Source organism: Labeo rohita, unplaced genomic scaffold (assembly GCF_022985175.1).
Source record: "Labeo rohita strain BAU-BD-2019 unplaced genomic scaffold, IGBB_LRoh.1.0 scaffold_444, whole genome shotgun sequence".
Classification (NCBI taxonomy): Eukaryota; Metazoa; Chordata; class Actinopteri; order Cypriniformes; family Cyprinidae; genus Labeo; species Labeo rohita.
In genome coordinates, this window is record NW_026129362.1 from 10,293 (window position 1) to 32,424 (window position 22,132).

A 22,132-nucleotide genomic window follows, 5' to 3' on the forward strand; every position below is an offset into this window, starting at 1 on the left:
AAATTACGACCTATGCTCTCAAAGTCAAATGCTGAAACATTAATTCATGTGTTTATGACCTCAAGGTTAGATTATTGTAATGCTTTTTTGGGTGGTTGTTCTGCTCGCTTAATAAACAAACTCCAGCTGGTCCAAAATGCAGCAGCTAGAGTTCTTACTAGAACCAAAAAATGACCATATCAGCCCAGTTCTGTCAACACTGCACTGGCTCCCTGTTAAACATCGTATGGATTTTAAATCTTTAAATCCTGCTAATTACTTAAAAAGCCCTGAATGGTTTAGCTCCCCAGTACTTGAGCGAGCTCTTATCACATTATAGTTCCTCACGTCCACTGTGTTCTCAAAACTCTGGCAATTTGATAATACCTAGAATATCAAAATCAACCGCGGGCGGCAGATCATTTTCTTACCTAGCACCCAAACTCTGGAACAATCTACCCAACACTGTTTGGGACGCAGACACACTCTGTCAGTTTAAATCTAGATTAAAGACCCATCTCTTTAACCTGGCTTACACAAAACACATCAAAATATATCTATAATTCAAATCCGTTAAAGGATTGTTAGGCTGCACTAATTAGGTCAACCGGAACCGGATCAGCACCTAGAGACGACCTCTACAGCACTGAATGTCAGCGGAGACCACATCGACTAGATGAGCCCCAGAGATGGATCCCCAGTGAAGACCTCGTCACCTAGACGGCCATCGGCACAAGACCACAGGAACCAGATGAGTCCTCTGTGTCTGGCCAGAGGAGAACTGGCCCCCCGACTGAGCCTGGTTTCTCCCAAGGTTTTTTTTCTCCATTTGTCACCGATGGAGTTTTGGTTCCTTGCCGCTGTCGCCTCTGGCTTGCTTAGTTGGGGACACTTTCTCTTCACACGATATCGTATACTATTTGAACTGAACTGAGCTGGATGATGACATCTTGGAATCCAATGATGAACTGCCTTTACCTGAAAATTGAGTGTTTACTGTTGCCCTTTTGCATTATTGATGCACTATTTCCTATTTAATACTATACAGCCGCTTTGTCACAATTCTGTATTGTTAAAGTCACTATATAAATAAAGGTGACACAGAACAGCGTACATTGTTTGCACCCAGCGGACACTCTCCAAAATGGCACTATGTGATGCAGAGGGGACGAATTGTTGAATAAAGTGATTATTTTTGTTTTCTTTCCGTATAAAAAGTATTCTCGTAAGCTGAATCCCACCTGTCCCAAAAAGTCTGTGACTTCTCTAATAAAACAGCATTTTTTTTTTTTTTTTGGTAAACTATAAAAATACTTCAATCCAAAAGTATTGTTTAGTGTAAAACATTTGCTGATAGGCTGTCGATCCATTAAAGATGCAGTCCGTAAGTTTTGTTTCTTTGTTGCCAGCTCTGTTCGCTGAATTATCTTCATTACATGGGTTTTGCACCGGCATGGCTCAAGCACAGATGAATCTAATGTTTTGAGGTGCATGTGTGGCTGTCAGTCATTGCATGGTGTGGATACTGTACTTTGGGATGACAGATTCTCTCTTACATCTTGGAATATATGACCCAAATAAGAATTTTCACTGGATATTGTCAACAGAACAAGTAGGTAACAAGTACACCCGAGGAAAAAAGCATCTAGGAATAAATCGTGCTGCCAATGGTGATTCCCACCCAGCACCAGACGTCATTTGGATGTTGTTTTTTGGGCCAGATCAAGTGGGCCCTTCATGGCTGTCTTTTAGCCCAAATATCAATGTAGAATACATAAAAACTTGTCAATTCAGCATCATTTAACTTGCACTTTACAAATAGCCTTTGGTGTTTTGAAATTTACTTTTATGAAAGATGTTTTTGTTATATTTAGTTAAAAAAAAAAACAAAAAAAACAAAACAACATCTTACTAATATTAGTCATCACTGAATGAATGAATTTTGTCATCATTTGTTCAACATCATGTCATTCCAATCCTGTATGAATTTCATTCTTCTGTGGAACATAAAGGAACGGAATTTGGAACTTTGGAAATTTTGAATTTTCTCCAGGAACAGGGTCGAGCACCCCTGACTTAGATTAAGCCAGGATTAGACCATAGTTCAATGAGGACATTAAAGTAATTTTTCTAAACATGCCATATTAAAGACATTACTGGTGTGCATCTTGAGACGAAACAAGGCCACTGACCTACAGTATTTCAAGATCAACCAGTGGATCAAGATCATTAGGCTTAAGCCTTGTCTGTGAAACCGTGGGAATAGTTTTTAATTTAATGTTTAAGTCAAGTGTTTGTTTGTTTATTATTTATTTATTACAAAAATATTAATTAAGCAGCATCCACGCATTGATATTTTTGTAATTATATAAACCATCATGTAAAAATAATTTCAATATACATCACAAGAGATAATACTGTAGATATTATGAACATTAAATAGTCAACGTTTAATTGTACATCTCACTAAGATGGAGAAACAGGTAAGATGTTTAATGTAATGCTTTAAATGATTTTTTATGAGCAATGGTTATTTAAGGTAATATCTATAAGATGAACAAAAAACAGCGATACAACCACGCAAATGACTGATTGGGTTTCTTTACAATTCCACAATCTTTTTTGTGATAAAAAACAAAACAATACTCACTGAATTAAAAATAAAAAATGCATAATTTACATCCAATATAAAAAGCATTCTCTGTTCTAATTCTATTTTTTTTTTTTTTTAACCTGACCTTTCAAGACTTGCACTCTATTTGTTTTCTTGGTTTCTTAAAAAAGGCCCTAACACTAGCTTTCGCTACTCTTTTTCTATTCTCATTTTTAAACCTGGCATTGGGCTTATATGTGACCCTGGATCACAAAACCAGACATAATGGTCAATTTTTCAAAATTGAGATTTATACATCATGGAATCTGAGTATGCAAAAAAATCAAAATACTGAGAAAATTGCCTTTAAAGTTGTCCAAATAAAGTTCTTAACAATGTATATTACTAATCAAAAATTAAGTTTTGATATATTTACAGTAGTAATTTTACAAAATATCTTCATGGAACATGATCTTTACTTAATTTCCTAATGATTTTTGCCATAAAAGAAAAATATTTAATTCTGACCCATACAATGTATTTTTGCCTATTGCTACAAATAAACCCCAGCGACTTAAGACTGGTTTTGTGGTCCAGGGTCACATATAAGCTGGGGTATGTGAGCATTGCGTGCATAGCCCTGACTCACTTCTGAGTGGACTCCAAGTACTGCTGGTTTTTCTGAGGTAAAGTTGTTTTTACTTAACCGTTTCATTTACATTCATTTTAAAACATAAGGCCACAACAAAACAAAACAACATATTATGAAGAAAGTAATAATAATTATTACAGTTTTTCTCAGTCGCTTTGGTGCATTTCTCACAACACTATTTACATTTGCACAACAGTTAATGCATTTCTCAAAACAATTAGTACAAACTGCAAAACCTAGTTGATAACCTGCAAAAGCGTGTCACTTGCTCAAAATGGATAGCTCATTCCTCAAAAGCAAGTATTCATGTCAATGAAAGTGTCAGTGTCATCAAGATGAAAAGTCCTGACACCATTGTTTATGAACAAGATAGTCAAATGGCTTTGTCATGTTTTCATTATGACAGTTTACTCTGTAAATTTTTTCCTATGCAAAAAAGTCAGATTTTGGTGACACTTCCTGAAAATGCTCAAGACAGCACTATATACTATTTGCACAGCCATTTGAAAACTACAGTAAAGCTAGACATTACTGTATTTAGTGAGGTATCTGAGTACAAGACACTGAATATGTATGTTTCACATTTTTACTTCATATGCTCTTTGCAATTCTAATTTATTCAAAGCATTGTGCAAACGAATAAATACACCCTTATTTACAACAAACATAAACTCCCTTTGGGTAGAGCTGTGCACAATTGTAAACAATATTGCAGTACATATTGGAACTGAACCTACAACATATAGGTATGTAAATCATTCATGCACATTTGCAGAAATTGTTCAATTTAGAAGACATTTTCAGGAAAAAAAAGATTTAAAATTTTTTATAAAATTTGCTTGACAGATTTTGACAACTAGTTCAACATTTTTGTATGTAATGACTCAAGCAATGAAATGAGGACTATTAGTTTTATATGGAATGACTATTCAGCATTCACAAGTTTAGTTAATTTTGACTGACATGACATAAGCAAATGATAATGTTATAAAACAGCAGAGAGTTGTATGAAAGCAATTGATGCATGTCCAAAAGCATTTGCAATTTGTTGGAAGGAATGAGAAACTGCTACTATGATGTGCACAAATGACTAAATGTTGTGGAGGTTGAAGTAAATGTTGTGCAAATGTAAATAGTGTTGTGAGAAATGCACCAAAGCGACTGAGAAAAACTGTATTATTTATTTCACACATGCTGGTTTTCGGTCTTTTTGTGCTACCTAACCACTCATCTGCAGTGTATACTGTTAAACGCTGTTGTCATTGCCGTTAAATGCCGTTAAGTCTGTGACGTCATTTCCCACAAGGGAAATATATTCATTTGTTCATTCGTTTGTTCGTTCATTCAGCAGACGGGTTGATTAAAAAAAAAGAAAATTCATTCTCTGCCAGTAGGAGGCTCATTTGGAGCAAAAGAATGAATGGTTTCACCAGTAATGGCTGTAATAAAAGCAGTGCTGCACTCACAAATGCTACTTTATCAGGCATTACAGAAACGATAAAATGAAAATGACATGAAAGCTTTTCTGAAATCTTTTCCCTTCAAATAAACACACATATAAAATACTGTCACCACATTTTGACTTTGAAACGTATGTATTCGTATGTAAATGTGTATTTGTGGCGTTCAGTTCGGATATTGTGGCAGGCTGCCACAAATAAATCAGTGTATGGGAAACACTTGGAAATCAGAGCACTGTCTCACAGGCTTTGCTGTGAGTGCGCAAACAGAAGCTGTTTAAAATATCTCTAAACTTGAAGAATTTATACCATTACATTTTTATCCTTTTTCAGTGTCAACTGATTTTTGTAAGTGATCTATCTAGCAGTCATCCTGCATTTCTAATTTGCCATACTGAGAATGCATTTTAAATCGTATAGGCTTGACATTTGCTCTCAATCATATTCTGATATGCGTCTTCTTGTCATCCCCTCTGCTTGTGTCTCAGCAGCCCAGTACACCCCAAAGTCTCTTTTGAGAGCCAAGACACAGTCCATCCTTTGGCTTTGTAAGTACAGGTTTTGATTAACTATCAGAAATACTTAGGTTTATATATCCAAAAGAAAGACCTGTTATACCGTTACAACTATCCAATGAATACTTTTAAGTAACAAACTGAACAGACAGATGTCTTCTTTGTCATTACAGATGCAGTCAAAAAGTGGGACAGCAAGGCCACCGAACACATTATTTACAGAGCCAGATGAGACCACCTTAAGCATGTCCCTGGACGATTTGGCAGTGGCAGACACACTATGGGTGCAAACTAATAACCACACGATGAGATATATTTTTTTGTGATATGTACTTGATGATATGTATCATCACTGCAGTAAATGCGTTTTGTCAATACATTTTGTCAGTTGTCCTATTTTGAGAGTAATTATTAATAGGCTAATAACATAATATAATAGCCTAAATATTTCACATAATAATGATTAGGTAGGTGAAATGTTTTGAATTTAGACATCTTTTTTATAGATGTCTTACAACTTTCACTTTACAACCACATTTAGATGCAGTTTGGACATCCAAGGACAAAAACATGTCTTATAAAGACGTCTTTTCATCTTTAACTTTTCAACCAAGTTTTAACATTGTTTAGACATCTGGCATTGATGATTAAATTAGACCACTTAAATTAGAAAACATTATTTTAAGATTGCCGCTGTGAATTGCTTTAAGGTGAGGAGATTTACCACTAGTCTTGAACACTGGCTAGTTATGTATGCTCAAAACTAAACAAAAAAAACATTTATGTTATGGACTGCAGCTATAAATGATAAGCTGTTTCCCCAAAAAAGCTGTTTATTCTGCGTAGTGAAGCCTCTCCTTTTACATCTATTAAAAAAAAGTCCTCTGGTCTTCCTTGCTCTGCAGCTTTAACATTAGCTGTTGTGCTTTTTTGGCTAAAGGTCACAGGCTTGCCTTCTAGTGGTTTTGGAGTTACGAGAACAGAAGTTTGAAATACTTGATTGTGATGATTCACTTTGGATCTAAAATAATCTGCTATCAAAATATAGCTTTCCTAAAAAAAAAAAGTGGTCTAGACTTAACTTGTGTTGGCTTCTCTTTGTGTCGTTGATTGTGTGTTCTGGATTGCGTTTCCCTTAACTCTTTGCACTCATTATTGGTTCATCACTGCCAGCTGTTTATCATTGACTCATTAGCCTTATCCTATATCCTGTATATACCTTGTTCATAACTCTTCGCACACCAATAACGTGTGCAAAGAGTTATGGGGAAGGGTTAATATGGTTTTCTTGTATTTAACCTGTAGGTATTGCTTATAATGTGACCATACAGTTTAAATTTTTTTCAGTGAAATAAATGTTCTATATTTTAGTTCAGTAATATTCATTTAATATTTTAAGGAGATCATTTAGTACTAAATACTATTTGTCCAATAATTATGGTCCATCAATAACTTCAAATATGTATATATTTTTATATTTCTATTACTTATATTAAAATTAGTGTAGTATTTAAGGTTAAATGGAGAAAAGGGTTTTAAATTCCAATGCAAGGAGGCAAATTAGAGTCATTTTATGCTCAGAAAAAAAATCATTTTCATTTGTAATGCCATGGTTTACCCACCTGTATGGCTCTTTACTAAATATACATGTATCTAGAATATTGCAGGTCATACCTGCTAACTTATGTTTAAGTTTTTCATTTGAATAAATGTTTAGAAATTATTAAACACTATATTTTAAATGTGAAATTTAAAAAATTAATAACTTGCATCCTTTTTTAATGATACTTGTATAAGTACACACAATGAATGCAAGCAAATACTGAATTTAAAGATTAAATTGAAAAAAAAAAAAAAATAATCTCACTCCAAGCTGAACTTAAAAGTTGGCAACCCTGTCATTTTGTCATTAGTTGCATCAGTGTTGCACTCTGTTCTTGTGTTGCTATCATTGTTTTCTGTTTTGCTTATGTGGATTATGTTGTTTTGGAGAATAAAACTGCAAATGGATCTTTTGTGTTAGCATTTCGTAACAAACCCGTCCAACTGCTACTCAAAATTTGCGCACTAGCTGTAAATGACTGCAATATGGTTGTGTCACTTTGTAACGGTGGCGGCCTCCAAGTTAAACCAAACTAAGAGTTTTTGTTTTGTTTTCAAATGGGTAAACTTAGACCATTTTTTTTTTGTTCGGGCGCCAGACAAGACTAAGTTTGTCAAGTCAAAATATCTAGTGTTTTTCTTTCTTTTTTTTTTTTTAATAATTTACTTTAATCCTCAGATCAGCTCAAAGATCAAACTAAGCCACCATTACACAAGTGCCCAATCACACAATAAGAATTCACACACTCAACAAAATAGATTTGCAAATCAAAAGAATGAAATGTTATTTGGAGAAATTCAAAAACACAATTACAATGTTCATTTTCCCATTATTTATACAATTTCGGGTAAGAGGAAAAAAACAAAACAAAAAAACAAAACAAATGGAAACTAGATAAAAAGTTTGTTAGCAAACTTTAAGTTGGCTTGAGAAAGCCTAGCCAGTAAGTTTTAAGTAGTTTTAAAAGCTTTTAGTTTAAAGAAAGTTTAAAGGTTTTCAGTTTGAAATAGTTTTAGTTTGATTGATAAAGTTTGAAGATAGATAGGCTAGATAGATATAAATAAAGAAAAAAAGAAAAATTAGTTAGAAAGAAAAAGAAAGAAAGAAAGATTAGTTAGAAAGAAAGAAACATTAGTTAGAAAGAAAAGAAAGAAAAAAAGAAAAAAAAGAAAGAGAAAGAAAGAAAAGAAAGAAAAAGAAAGATTAGTAAGAAAGAAAAGTAAAGAAAGAAAGAAAGTAAAAAAGAAAAAAGAAAGATTAGTTAGAAAGAAAAGTAAGCAAGAAAGAAAAGAAAGATTAGTTAGAAAGAAAGAAAAAGAAAAAAGAAAGATTAGCTAGAAAGAAAGAAGAAAGACTGGTTAGAAAGAAAGAGAAAAGAAAAAAGAAAGATTAGTTAGAACGAAAGAAAAAAGAAAGATTTGTTAGAAAGGAAAGAAAGATTAGTTAGAAAGATTAGATTAGAAAGAAAGCATGTTGCTAGCATGATAGAAAGCAAGTCGCTAGCATGGTTTTAGCATGATTAGCAAGTCTCCAACATGATTCTAGCATGACTAGCAAGTCGCTAGCATGATTTTAGCAAGTCACTAGCATGATTTTAGCATTACTAGCAAGTCCCTAGCATGATTTTAGCATGATTAGCAAGTCGCTAGCATGATTTTAACATGACTAGCAAGTCGCTAACATAATTTTAGCAAGTCGTTAGTATGATTTTAGCATGACTAGCAAGTCGCTAGCATGATTTTAACATGACTACCAAGTCACTAGCATGATTTAAGCATGACTAGCAAGTCGCTAGCATGATTTTAGGATGACTAGCAAATCATTAGCACGACTTTAGCATGATTAGCAAGTCGCTAGCATGATTTTAGCATGATTAGCAAGTCACTAGCATGATTTTAGCATGAATAGCAAGTCGCTAGCATGATTTTAGCATTACTAGCAAGTCCCTAGCATGATTTTAGCATGATTAGCAAGTTGCTAGCATGATTTTAGCATGACTAGCAAGTCGCTAGCATGATTTTAGCATGACTAGCAAGTCGCTAGCATGATTGACTAGCAAGTAGCATGATTTTAGCATATGATTTTAGCATGACTAGCAAGTCGCTAGCATGATTTGAACATGATTTAGCAAGTCACTAGCATGATTTTAGCATGCCTAGCAAGTCGCTAGCATGATTTTAGGATGACTAGCAAATCATTAGCACGACTTTAGCATGATTAGCAAGTCGCTAGCATGATTTTAGCATGACTAGCAAGTCGTTAGCATGATTTTAACATGACTAGGAAGTCACTAGCATGATTTTAGCAACATTACTAAGTCTGCTAGCATGATTTTTAGCATGACTAGCAAATCAGCATGAGCACATGATTTTAGCATGATTTTAGCAAGTCGCTAGCATGATTTTAGCATGACTAGCAAAGTCGCTAGCATGATTTAAGCATGACTAGCAAGTTGCTAGCATGATTTTAGCATGAGTCTAGCAAGCAAGTCTAGCATGATTTTTTAGCAAGTCACTAGCATGATTTTAGCATGAATAGCAAGTCGCTAACATGATTTTAACATTACTAGCAAGTCCCTAGCATGATTTTAGCATGATTAGCAAGTCGCTAGCATGATTTTAACAAGTCGTTAGTATGATTTTAGCATGACTATCAAGTCGCTAGCATGATTTTAACATGACTAGCAAGTCACTAGCATGATTTTAGGATGACTAGCAAATCATTAGCACGACTTTAGCATGATTAGCAAGTCGCTAGCATGATTTTAGCATGACTAGCAAGTCACTAGCATGATTTTAGCATGACTAGCAAAGTTTAGCATGATTTTAGCATGACTAGCAAGTCGCTAGCATGATTTTAGCATGATGACTAGCAAGTCGCTAGCATGATTTTAGCATGACTAGCAAAGTCGCTAGCATGATTTTAGCATGATTTTAGCATTATTTTAGCATGATTAGCAAGTCGCTAACATGATTTTAGCATGACTAGCAAGTCGCTAGCATGATTTTAGCATGACTAGCAAATCATTAGCATGATTTTAACATGACTAGCAAGTCGCTAGCATGATTTTAGCATTACTAGCAAGTTGCTAGCATGATTTTAGCATGATGACTAGCAAATCATTAGCACGACTTTAGCATGACTAGCAAGTCGCTAGCATGATTTTAGCATGAGTAGCAAGTAGCATGATTTTAGCATAGATAGCTAGCATGATTTTAGCATGACTAGCAAGTCATTAGCATGATTTTAGCAAGTCGCTAGCATGATTTTAGCATGACTAGCAAGTCGCTAGCATGATTTTAGGATGACTAGCAAATCATTAGCACGACTTTTTGAAGATAGCAAGTCGCTAGCATGATTTTTTAGCATGACTAGCAAGTCGCTAACATGATTTTAGCATGATTAGCAAGATCGATAGCATGATTTTTTAGCAAGATTTTAGCAAGTCGCTAGCATGATGTTAGCATGACTAGCAAGTCGCTAACATGATTTTAGCATACATTATTGGATAGATAGATAGATAGACAGATAGATAGATAGATAGATAGATAGATAAAGGTTTGAAGATAGATAGATAGATAGACAGATAGATAGATAGATAGATGGATAGATAAAGGTTTGAAGATAGATAGATAGATAGATAGATAGATAGATAGATAGATAGATAGATAAGGTTTGAAGATAGATAGATAGATAAGGTTTGAAGATAGATAGATAGATAGATAGATAGATGAGGTTTGAAGATAGATAGATAGATAGATAGATAGATAGATAGATAGACAGATAGATAAAGGTTTGAAGATAGATAGATAGATAGATAGATAAGGTTTGAAGAGACAGATAGATAGATAAGGTTTGAAGATAGATAGATAGATAGATAAGGTTTGAAGATAGATAGATAGATAAGGTTTGAAGAGACAGATAGATAGATAAGGTTTGAAGATAGATAGATAGATAGATAGATAGATAAGGTTTGAAGATAGATAGATAGATAAGGTTTGAAGATAGACAGATAGATAAGGTTTGAAGATAGATAGATAGATAGATAAGGTTTGAAGATAGATAGATAGATAGATAGATAAGGTTTGAAGATAGATAGATAGATAAGGTTTGAAGATAGATAGATAGATAGATAAGGTTTGAAGATAGATAGATAGATAAGGTTTGAAGATAGATAGATAGATAGATAGATAAGGTTTGAAGATAGATAGATAGATAGATAAGGTTTGAAGATAGATAGATAGATAGATAGATAGATGAGGTTTGAAGATAGATAGATAGATAGATAGATAGATAGATAAAGGTTTGAAGATAGATAGATAGATAGATAGATAGATAGATGAGGTTTGAAGATAGATAGATAGATAGATAGACAGATAGATAAAGGTTTGAAGATAGATAGACAGATAGATAGATAAGGTTTGAAGATAGATAGATAGATAGATAAGGTTTGAAGATAGATAGATAGATAAGGTTTGAAGATAGACAGATAGATAAGGTTTGAAGATAGATAGATAGATAAGGTTTGAAGATAGATAGATAGATAGATAGATAAGGTTTGAAGATAGATAGATAGATAAGGTTTGAAGATAGATAGATAGATAGATAAGGTTTGAAGAGATAGATAGATAGATAAGGTTTGAAGATAGATAGATAGATAGATAGATAGATAAGGTTTGAAGATAGATAGATAGATAAGGTTTGAAGATAGACAGATAGATAAGGTTTGAAGATAGATAGATAGATAGATAAGGTTTGAAGATAGATAGATAGATAGATAGATAAGGTTTGAAGATAGATAGATAGATAAGGTTTGAAAGATAGATAGATAGATAGATAGATAGATAGATAGATAAGGTTTGAAGATAGATAGATAGATAAGGTTTGAAGATAGATAGATAGATAGATAGATAAGGTTTGAAGATAGATAGATAGATAGATAAGGTTTGAAGATAGATAGATAGATAGATAGATAGATGAGGTTTGAAGATAGATAGATAGATAAGGTTTGAAGATAGATAGATAGATAGATAAGGTTTGAAGATAGATAGATAGATAGATAAGGTTTGAAGATAGATAGATAGATAGATAGATAAGGTTTGAAGATCGATAGATAGATAGATAGATAAGGTTTGAAGGTAGATAGATAGATAGATAGATTAGTTATTAGTTAGAAAGAACATAGATAGCTTAAAGCTTAATTGAGTATCAATGGCTTCTAGCAGTTTACATTAAACATAGTTCAAACAGACATAGACTTAATATTAATTTTTAAGAAAACCGTAACTCAAACCAGTCTGAAAAGATATAGCACACTAAGTCAGAACAGTATGAAGATCTGACCCGAGTTTGGAGTATGTAGCTTGAACGGTCTAGGAGGAGTTAGTGTCCAAAAAATTTGCGGTCAGAAAAAAATAAGAAGAAGAAGAAGAAGAAGAAGAAGAAGAAGTTTAAATAGGATTTCAGTAAGTTGGCTTTCCCAAGCCAACTTAATGAGTGAACAATAGTATTGCGTTCAGTTCAGTCCTTCAAAACAGACTCACTCCCAGTCAATCCAAAATGTCCAACAAATGAGTTTGAGTTTGGGAGAAAAAAAAAAAAAAAAAAAATAACAAATCAAACAAGACACAAAAAAAACAAATCTCAGAGAAAAAAAAAAAAAAAAAAAAAAAAACTCAGTCCATACACGTTTGCGCACACCATGCAAAAACCCAGCATTAAAAACGCTGGATACATATGTGTGTGAGTGCGTCGGGTAAACGTGAATGCGTGTAATGTGTGTGTGCGTGTCAGCGGCGTGAATCAAGCTGCGTTAGGCCGGTGACACACTGGATGCGTGGCGTGAGCGTGGCGTTTCTGATGCGTGTCAGCTGCGTGGCGGCTGCGTCTCGTTTTCTGTGTCTTTACACACCAGAACCGTGCCAGACGCGGCGCTGGCGCGCTGCTGCTGCTGTAGGTGACATAGGGAGGCCTCCGACAGACCAGGCTCTTGTCTTCACGACAACATTTTCAACTTTTTTCACACACCTACACCTTCCAAAATCCGAAAAATGGGTAAGTGGGCTGTCTGTTTATTTCAATAACATTTACAAATTTGTGTAGTTTTAAAGAGCTTATTTAGCCTACCTGATGTTGGACCGTCACTCAGAATACACACTACGTTATTGTAGTGTGTCATATTTTTTTTCATGTAATCAAATTAAGAAACAAATGGGATTTTTTTTTTTTTTTTTTTTTTTTATATTTTATATGCTATGACCTCTGTATTGGACACCAGGACTCGATTGTTTAAAAAAATAAAATGACATGAAATTACTGGCAAAAATAATGGGATATTTTTTTTTTTTTAAGTCACCAATAAATTTGGGGGTTTCAGGTTTTCTCTAACCAAAATTTGTATTAAGATGATTCTCAGATATGTTATGAAAGATCTAACGTAATGAATTGATACACCATTTTACTTTATGCAATATGTGGTTAAAATGGACATAAATTAATATTCCCATTCAATGCAATGTATCTTTTCACTGGATCTAATTTGCATATTAATGTGTTCTTGGAGTAAGATTTAATGAAAAAAGTAGTGTAATTGGAGTAATAATTTGCAACATTTTCTCATGAACACCTCTCATACTTAATAGGAATATTAATTAATAATTAATTTCAATATTCACTTCTTGTTTCTCCAAAAATGCCAGATAAACATGATTTAAGTCCTGATGTCCTTTACAGTGGACATGTATGAAATCAATGCCCTGTTCTGTAAAAGATGAAACCCCATAACGTTTTCCTGAGATGTTGGTTTAATGAAATTCAATTTGAAAAGTAGTTCAAATTAATTATGATTACAATATATTATCATATTTCCATAAATATGAAAATATGATACATTTCAGAAGTGCTAAATTTGATCACTAAATAAATGTTAGACTTAAACCTCAAAACATTTGGTGTCTCTGAAAAGCCCTGAATGTGCTATTTACAGGACACCAGATTTTGACATGTATGGTATCAGAGAAATTTAATAAAATATAATTTCCACTACAGTGGACAAAAGTCTATTCCTGGGTCCCTATTACTATTGAAAATTATAACGGTATTTGTTCTTTTTCAGTTCGAGTTGTTGACAGAAGAAAAGCCATTGCGGCCCTTCTTCTGTTAAGACTTCGCCGGAGGAGAAACAGACGATGGTGGGTTCACCCCATGAATCAAAGAAGAAAAACTTTCGGAGCTTATTATCACCTCGTTGCAGAGTTGCAACTTGATTCCGAAAAACATCTGAATTACTTTCGGATGTCAGCGGAACAAATGGAGGAGATTCTGTCTATTGTCGGACCCGACCTGACGAGCCAGACAACCAATTTCCGTGATCCTATCGAACCCAAGCAGAGGCCTGCCATTACACTCAGGTAGGCTTTTTATTCTCTGTATAATATAAGAACAAAAGACAGTTCAACAAGAATACTTTTTTTTAATAAACAATTGAACATTATAAACGTTTAAATAACAAAACACTATTCTTTACACTAAAACAGATACATTATTCCACATAATGTTAATTTTCAAAACTGAACTATTTACATTTAATGCCATTATTTAAAAATTGTGGTAGCTGTGGGGTAAAGGGTCAGACAGATTCTCCGAAAATGTCCTGGGAGGGTCATCTTGGGGAGGAACAGGATGATATTGGGACCGGGCTTGGAATGTGGGGCTGTAAGGGTGAAATGCAGTGGAGGTGGAAGAGTGGCTTCCTCTTATAGGACCTGGGGTGTTCATCTGTGCCAGCTGTCTGTCCTCCAGTTCAGTGAGGTATGTCAAGAAGTGAGTTTGGGCCTGGGCCTGTGCCTCACGTGATAGCCTATTTAGCCTAGGCAACAAACTCAAAGCAAAATAGTACATCTCCTCTTGCGCAGTAGGGACATTTGAAGTTGGAATGGAGATGATGTCCAGTAGCTGTTGCTCAGCTTCACTTACTACTTGTCTTCTCCTGTCACGTGCAGGTCTTGTTTGAGCTGAAGTGCTTTGTCTAGTCTCTGACAGAATAGCTTGAATGCGGGGGTGGGCTGGAGTGGGACTAGCTCGGGAGTGGGGTGTTGATGTGATTGGCCCAGATGGTGGGGTTGGGGTGTTACACCTCTGTGATGTTGGAGTTGCAGTGCGCTCCACATCCTCCTCTATTGCGCTCAAATCAATGGGGTCCTGTGTGTCTTCCAGTGGTTGTATTGGATCCAGTGAACATCTTGAGCTAAAATAGATTAACAGTGGTCCTTGTGATAATTAAGTAACACTTAACTTTATACAATTTAAAAACAACCTTTGTGTATAATGTAAACAATTTAATGTTTTGTCCTAAGAAGTTATTAAGTATCTCTATAACCAAAACAAGGAAATTAAAGTACATACTAACCTTCTTGGATTCAAATGAGGCAGTAGAAATGACATTTCTACCTCGTATTTCCATTCCTTGACTGTCCCACCTGCAGAGCCACTGGGAGGATGCTTTTGTTTTTTATGTTTTACAAAAGCATCTCTCAGCACCTTCCACCTTCTTTTGCAATCATCACCTATGAGGAGAAAATATAATCTCATCAATACTACTAACACTTTGTTGTAATATTATTACTAATATAATTACTCATATTGACAATGACATATTTTTCTTTCTGACACAGATACCTTGCAGCAGGAGAAAGCTTTGCTAGCCTGGCCTATCAATATCATTTGGGGGTAATAACAGTGTGCTCATCTGTGCACATGACGTGCAGTGCCATTGAAAAAAGGATGATGTCAACCCACATTCCTCCACCAACTGAGGACCAGTGGAAAGCCATTGCTTCCAAATTTTGGGACAAGTGGAAATTTCCAAACTGCTTGGGTGCAATAGATGGGAAGCACATCACCATCAAAGCACCTCCCAATTCTGGAAGTCTGTTTTTTAATTATAAGAAGACATTCTCTATTGTTCTTCTGGCACTTGTGGATGCAGACTACAGGTTCACCTACATGCAGGTGGGAGACTTTGGCCGGGCCAGTGACGGGGGGGTGTACGGCTCTTCGCGGCTTGGCAGGGGCATGGAGGCCAAAACACTGAATGTGCCCGAAGACAGCCCTTTACCAGGTTCAGGTGTGCAGGGTCCCATGCCCTATGTAATTGTTGGAGATGCGGCATTTCCACTGAAAACCTACCTCATGAGGCCTTTCCCGGGTCATCGTCTCCCAAGGTGGCGAGAAAATTTCAATTACCGACTGTCTTCAGCCAGAATGGTTGTTGAGTGTGCCTTCGGCATCCTCACTGCGAGATGGAGAGTGCTGCTTTCGAGGCTGCAGATGGCACCACACTTTGTGGACACTGTCGTTATGGCTTTGTGCATCCTGCACAACTTTCTCACCAACCCAGCGCAAAACCGGAGATGGCAGGATGAGGCAGAACATACAGGAGACATGTTGCCTATTATAAGGAACATGGGAGGGAACAGAGGCAGCAAGGATGCCTATGGAGTGCGTGAGAAATTCAGCGCTTTCTTCAATTCTCTGGAAGGGAGCATGTGATCACATCACAACATACATTCATTGTACATAATTTAACAACTTTATTTTCTATTCCTGTATATAGTTTGTCATGTTTGTTTGTAATTTGAAATGTTCTGCGTGGCACCTCGATTGATGACAAATATCCTTCAACTAATATCCTTTTTATGTTAATAATTATAATAATTATCTTAAATAAAGACTGACATGTTGATCTCTACAAAATTACTTATTTTATTTATATTATCACAGTCAATACGCCTGCATTAAAAAAAAGCTCTGTTTTGTAGTCTGTTTGGTGACTTGTGTTTTGAAAGGTTTTTCTGTGGTATGTGGCAGATGAACACATCACTTCAAACTTACGTTTGAAATGCTAATTATATTGTTAGAACAATGTAATGGTGACAAAAAATAACACAAATATAACAACTGGACGTTAAAATATATATAAAAAGATTTGTAGGTCAATTAGGTATTTAATTATGTATTGAATGGATTTATACATTTATAAAAGGCAAGTGCAAGTGCAAGCAGGAGACAGCAGTAAAGTGTGTGCTGGTTGACAAATAATAATGGAGGGAGGGATGATAACCGACCTGAAAAGATTAGTAGGCTATAGAAATTTTTTTTATACACCCTGCACCCTCAAACTTCGATTGGACCACATGTAGGCTATCGCTAAGTTGCCTATGTAGGCAATATATAGTAAACCTACCATTATATCATTATCATTTTTATTTAATGCCATGTCAGCAATCTGAGCTATCTTCATGGCAGAAATTCAATTACAAAAACACAAATATCATATAAATACTAAACCTACCATTATAACCAATAGCTGTAGCAACTGAGTCCCATGCTTTCTCCTTTTTTCGTGGATCTTTATAGCAAGGATCCTGTGGATCGTACAATTGTCTGTGTTTCTCCACCTCTTCAATTAACCTGCCGTCGTCCATTGTTGCAAACTCGAAGTGTAGCCTGTGTCAAGTCACGTGATTTGGATCACCCTTGTTCACATATGGGGAGAGAGTTGTGGAAGGCTATACTTCATGTTAATATAAATATAACATAAATATAAAGCCTACTGATAAAGGACACCGTCAACAGTATTGACGGCAAAATAGACTGTTTGACAGGTGCAATATTTGAAAATCGATAATTATTTGTATTTTTTTATTTTTAAATTACATATATATCTGAATTTATGTCAACCTATAAACTTTCCAACATCAAAATATCATTAATTAATATGTATTTGTGTACAAAATGACATATAAACATATTTTCCTATTCTATTTTGCCTGGAAACGCTTCCAACATGCTTGCGTGTCGCGTGAAAAATAGGCGTCGGTTCTATTTCTAGCAAGCGCGCGTCTCACGCAGGCAGTGTGCAAGCTCTAACCTGTTAACATGGGAGCCGAAATAAAAACGGACACGCCACGCAGCTGAGACGCTTACGCCACGCATCCAGTGTGTCACCGGCCTTAGGGGCGGCCAGCCAGCTGCTAAATAGACAACGCCAAGGAAGAAAAGAGTTAAGGAGTTTGAAAGTTCAACGTGAAAAGTTAAAAAAAATCATTAAATACCTGCAGCAGGTGAACTTGTCTTGTCTGAATAAATTTGCAACCGGCAACACATGCGGAACTAATTTTCTTTTAGCTTTGGCGTTCGCACCCGGTCTATGCAATTCAGCACAATAAGCTGCAGCAGCGCATACAGTACAACAGCCGACAGGTAACGCTTGAATTTCCTTTTCCCACACCGCCCCTTCACTTCCGTTTTTACTCCTTATATATATCCGTGTCCTATTTACTTCCGCCTAATTTGTGGCGATATACAAGACCTGGCATGGACTTGTCCCATTTTGCCACAACTTTAAATTTGTTCTGAGCATGTTACGTGCTTTACGTGGTAGGGGGCGTAACCCGAAGTAGTCAGAAGAGCAAGGAAAAGATTGTAGATTCATGTTCCTTCTCAGTCCATGAAGATACAGAGTTTTCCAGTGAACAATGCTTGGATTCTGCTTAATTTTATCTTGGTACTAGGGCTGGGCCGATAAACGATATCATATCGAATCGCGATTTATTTGATTTTAATAACGATGATAAGCTCTAGACATTTTTTGCTCGATATGGATTAATCTAAGAGCCAATCACACAGCAGAACAATACGACAACAGCCAAACAGCGTGCAGCTTGCGCGTGCCGTGCACGTCAAAGTTAATTTCCTACCACACTTTGCGAAGCAAACTTGACACCAGGACGACAAAAAAAATGAGTGGAAGCAGCGACGAAAGTGAATCTAACCTCGAGTTATTATCCAAAGATGTTGAAATTGTCGACAAAAAAGGTAGCACGAATTCCGTTATATGGAAGTGGTTCGGCTATCTGAAAAATGACGAGGCACAGATTAAAACGATCTGTAAAATATGTCGTCGGTTTGTGAAAACCAAGACTGGCAACACAACCAACCTATTCCATCACCCAAATGACCACACTGAAAGCATGAAAATGCGGGCCGACGCTACTCCGTCAACTAGGCTAGCAGTGGGGCTGTACCAAAGCAGAAATCGATCCTGTCGTCTTTCGTGGCCATTACACCTTATGAAAGGTGTTCCAAAAGGAGCAAGGATATAACCAGGGCCGTTTCTAACTTTCTAGCGAAAGATATGATGCCCCTAAGCACAGTAGAACAAGACGGGTTTAGGAAATTAGTGAAAGTGCTTGACTCCAGGTACAAACTCCCTGGCAGAAAATACTTTTCCAAAACCGCACTACCTCAGCTGTATGAAGAGTGCCGCGGAAAGCTGGAAAATAATCTAAGGAACGTGAGATACTTTGCCACTACCACCGACCTATGATCCAGCCGCACATCCGAGCCATATTTGAGCCTCACCATTCATTACATCGATGAGGACTGGGGGTCTGCAATCAAGATGCTTGCAGATTGCATATTTTCCAGACGACCATACTGCGGAAATACTTTCTGCGGGTCTGGAGGATGCACTCGCATCTTGGGGCCTTAGCGAGGGCCGCCAGGTGTGCATTACAACGGACAACGGCGCAAACATTGTTAAGGCTGTCTCACTTAAAAACTGGACTCGCCTGCAGTGTTTTGGTCACCGGCTGCATCTAGCCATTGGTAAGTTAAGCATCTACTAAAGTTAAAGTGCTAAAACAGCATATGAGGATTTATAACATATCCTACGATTTCACAGCATTTAAGGCTATCACGTTTGACTGCATAATTTAGAAAATGCTGTTGTATTCACACTGCCCTAACAAACACCAACTTGCGTGTGGTTGTGCGCTGTAAAGGCAGATATAAATAAATAAATGATCGTCTAGACCTGATTGACGCTATTTAATAAATATGCATATATATTAAGCATGTTACATGGCGTTAATGTTTTAAAAAGTGAGTAATGCATCTGTCCTACAATAATAACGTGATAATTTCTCATAATTCATTCCATTTTTGTTGTCATTGCATGCTTAAGCCATTATGTCAGTTTATTGGGGCAGTGTGAAATAGATTTTTTGTGGCTTCAGTCATTGTTGGGATACTCTTTTAAAGCTGGCAGCATTAACAGCTTATATCGAAATATATATCGTTACCGTTCAATATGGGGAAAAATTATCAAGATTACATTTTTGCCATATCGCCAGCCCTACTTGGTACCCTTTGGTAAACGGAGTGAGGTATGTGATGTTGACGTACGTTACGTGTTGCAGTTTGTTTCAGAGTCATACAAGCTCGTTTGTACGTATATGTTAATCAGTGAGCTCTGCCTGTTAATTAGTCCTTTCAAATGGTCTTTATTCACTTTATCATTTATTTTACATACGTTTCTCCGTAAATGTGAACTTTATCAATGGTATTTTTTTGTATACGAGTTGTAGTTATTGGTTTTGTTGTTCCTTTTTGTAGTTTCACGGTGTTACGCAAACTAAAGCTCAACGGACCCTTTTCACAAGCCTGTGACGACGCGTTTCAACGGTCATCATCATCATAAATCCTTTAAAGTTTTTTATATTTTGATTTTTTTTAAAATATGTATGTACGTTTATAACACTATACTTTGTATTATATCACCTTTTCATCAAGTTACAAAAAAAAACTAGTTAACGCTATGCCAGGGTGCGTCTAATGCCGCATCTATGGGAGGGACCGTGAATTTGACATTGTTCTCTCTTCTGACTGCCGATATCAGTCCAGCTATATTTTATTCCTTTGATTGAAAGTCGTGAAAACACTATCGTGTACATTTTCTTTTGCTATTTGAGCAAATGGGAATGCAAAAAATATATTTGTGGTACTCTCCCATTCACTGCTCTTGGATTTTACCCAACTATGACGACTTCCGTTATGAGAAACCCGGTGTTACACCAAATTCTGTGACCATCGTATTCTGTGACCCTAGTAGGCGCTGTTGTCGCTGTTTGGCTTAAACTCGATCACACAGGCGGATTGGGTAATTTTGGTTCTAAATATGCACAGTACAGCTGTTACATTAAATAATTTGTATTTATTTTTCATTTTCTAATACTTTTACATTTATAAAAATCTACCTCTTAATTTTTATTTATTTATTTAATTTAGTTTTTTGTTATTATTATTTTTTTCCCTCTGCTTATGTTTTAGCCTTAAGTGTTATGCAGGCTACTGTAGATCCTCTCGAATGTTCTCCTATATATGTTTGTACAATTTCTTAACTGTTTCTTAAATAAATAAATAAATAAATAAATAAAAATTAAAGTGGATGTGTGGAATGTTTGTGTAGAAATGCTGGTTATTTAACAGGCTTATTAAACCAATTTATTTCATGAGATTAAACACAATCCAGTTGTTTGCAGAGCAGCATATTTTTGCATCTTGTATGCAACAGAAACATTTAAAAATGTTCATGAAGCTGATGTCACAAAAACAGACTACTAATATTTAAAAGGGGTATCAGAATTTGTGACCCAGAATTTGTTATGTGTTTGAAAATTCCTGACACAATTAAACCATTTCAGGTAATTTATCTCTCCTTGCATGTACCTTTTTTGTTTGTTTGTTTTTTGTTTTACCACAAATGTAAAATAAATTTACAAACATTGTATGTATAATCTATATACGAAGAGTTCAGATGCAAAAGCCTCTAAATCCATCTGACGTATTTCTTTAAAATGAGCATTTCTTTCTAGCTGCTTTGTATAGGTTTCTAAGTAAGTACTGGTAGTTCTGATTGGGCTGAGGCTGGAATTTAGAGAGTTTGCAGTAAACGTATTTGATGTACACTGTGTGCAGAATTATTAGGCATGTTGATATTCTGGTCATATTTTTTTTCCAAACACATTTTACCAATTCCAAACCACATCAGTCTTAATAACTACTGTTAATTTTGTGTTTAATCATTTATATGTGATATATAATTGTCCGTGAAGGCTGGAAGTGAAAAACTCCTTATATTCAGGTGTGCAGAATTATTAGGCATGTTTTCGTTTACAGCTAAAATGAGCCAAAAAAGAGATTTAACCCAGACTGAAAAGTCCAAATTATTAAATGCCCATGAGAAGAATGCAATACTAATGCATTACAAGAATTTGCAAAGTTAAGGCTTGACCATTGGACAGTGAAATGCTTGTTGAGTCTGCATGGTCAGAAAAAACAGGTGGAGAAGAAAAGATGCATGTTAACTGCAAAAGAATTAGGAATTAAGGTGAAGAATTAGGTGTGACACCATCAGGAACCGTTTAGTCTCCAGCGCCACCATTTTCCAGAACTGCAACCTACCTGGAGTCTTCAGAAGTGCAATGT

At 35.7% G+C, this 22,132-nt stretch overlaps 1 protein-coding gene and 2 long non-coding RNA genes across 3 annotated transcripts; 2 read left to right on the forward strand and 1 right to left on the reverse strand.

The window, feature by feature from the left end:
• The first annotated feature begins 10,815 nt into the window (after positions 1-10,815).
• Positions 10,816-11,508, forward strand: LOC127160731 (uncharacterized). Its single transcript, XR_007826835.1, has 3 exons — positions 10,816-11,063; positions 11,106-11,250; positions 11,440-11,508. It is a non-coding gene; the product is annotated as an uncharacterized LOC127160731 (long non-coding RNA).
• Positions 11,509-12,628: 1,120 nt separating this feature from the next.
• LOC127160733 (uncharacterized) lies at positions 12,629-15,953 on the forward strand. The gene is made up of 3 exons (XR_007826836.1): positions 12,629-12,856; positions 13,917-13,992; positions 15,475-15,953. It is a non-coding gene; the product is annotated as an uncharacterized LOC127160733 (long non-coding RNA).
• On the reverse strand, positions 14,302-17,332 carry LOC127160732 (transcription factor Adf-1-like). Its single transcript, XM_051103385.1, has 3 exons — positions 17,154-17,332; positions 15,210-15,366; positions 14,302-15,047 (listed from the first exon to the last, which is right to left on the reverse strand). Exons 1-3 carry the CDS (start codon positions 17,284-17,286, stop codon positions 14,399-14,401), a joined length of 939 nt encoding a protein of 312 aa, XP_050959342.1. The 5' UTR covers positions 17,287-17,332; the 3' UTR covers positions 14,302-14,398.
• Positions 17,333-22,132: the final 4,800 nt, after the last annotated feature.